At 60.8% G+C, this 1,082-nt stretch overlaps 1 protein-coding gene across 1 annotated transcript; it reads left to right on the top strand.

The window, feature by feature from the left end:
- Window positions 1-184: 184 nt before the first annotated feature.
- Window positions 185-437, top strand: MNEG_16117 (hypothetical protein; the record flags this gene model as incomplete). Its single annotated transcript, XM_014035412.1, has 1 exon — window positions 185-437. A coding segment is annotated over one exon (253 nt), but the record flags the coding sequence as incomplete, so codon positions are not given.
- Window positions 438-1,082: the final 645 nt, after the last annotated feature.

Below are 1,082 nucleotides of genomic sequence, written 5' to 3'. Positions count from 1 at the left end.
TTCAGAGAGAGCAGCTGCAGGGCAGCTGAGGCTAGGCGTGGGCGGAGAGAAGGGCTGAGCTGCGGCTTGGGCATGAGCAGTAGTTCTGCTTTCAGGGCTAGGCGCCCAGGCGCTTTGCGCACAATCTCACAGGTCTCCCGGAACTTTCGGTGACGGACCAGAGTCTCGTGTGATCTCTGCGACCATGTCCGGCCGCGGCCCGAAGTTCGGGCCTGGGAATGACTTACAGCTGTTTACGGTGTTGCTGGATAGTACCGGGTCAGCGCAGACGTGCGCGCTGCAGCTAGTTCCGCACCGGGCACCCGTCTGGTCCGGACCACGTCAGTGGTTCGAGTACGCCGTTTTAATAGAGGGCGTCGAGGTCAGCCTGCCCGAGCCAGCCATAGGCTCCCAGACCGAAGCAGAGGCATGGGTGGCGGCGCTGTCCGAGGATCCCGGTAGGCGGGCGCTCTGCACGGTCGCGAGGAGCGGCGGAGACGTGCCCCAGCCTGGACCCAGTGCGTCCACAGCGGCCCCTGAGGCTCCAACTCATCAGGTAAAAGTCTCTCTGGCCGCAGCAGGCCCAGCCTTGGTACCCATCCACTGCACGTCATTCTTTGAGTGCGAGATGTCCCCAGGACACTCAGCCCTCTGTACCTGCTGTACGTGTCCACTATCCTGTGAATGCTTCCTGGCCCTCAGAGGGCACAGATCTGCTGTGCCTGCGGCACATTCCAGTATCCTGTATCTGCTCCAGTGTCCAGCTCTGTGCCGGCTCAGGGCCGGCTCACCTGCCTGATCACTGCATGGACTGAACAGCGCAGTCACATGCAGTGGGCCCAGCGCCCCTGTTTACGTCTGATATCGTATGTATCTGGTTCTGTTGCATCTGCTTCTCTGGCCCACAGGAGTCTCCAGCAGCTGCAGTGGCAGCAGCACCACCCTGGCCGCCTGCTGCTCCTGTCCACCAGGTGTGCTGCTTAGCCCACAAAACAGACTCTGCGACTCTGCACCTGCTGCCACTTTCTGTGCTGTGTTTCTTTCTTTCCTGCAACTAATTCTCCCATCCTGTGGATGCTATTTGCCTCAGTGGACCAGAGCTG

The sequence above is a fragment of the Monoraphidium neglectum genome, assembly GCF_000611645.1.
Source record: "Monoraphidium neglectum strain SAG 48.87 unplaced genomic scaffold scaffold06002, whole genome shotgun sequence".
Taxonomy (NCBI): Eukaryota; Viridiplantae; Chlorophyta; class Chlorophyceae; order Sphaeropleales; family Selenastraceae; genus Monoraphidium; species Monoraphidium neglectum.
The sequence above is the reverse complement of the archived record's forward strand: the minus strand, read 5'-3'. Positions and strand labels throughout refer to the sequence as shown.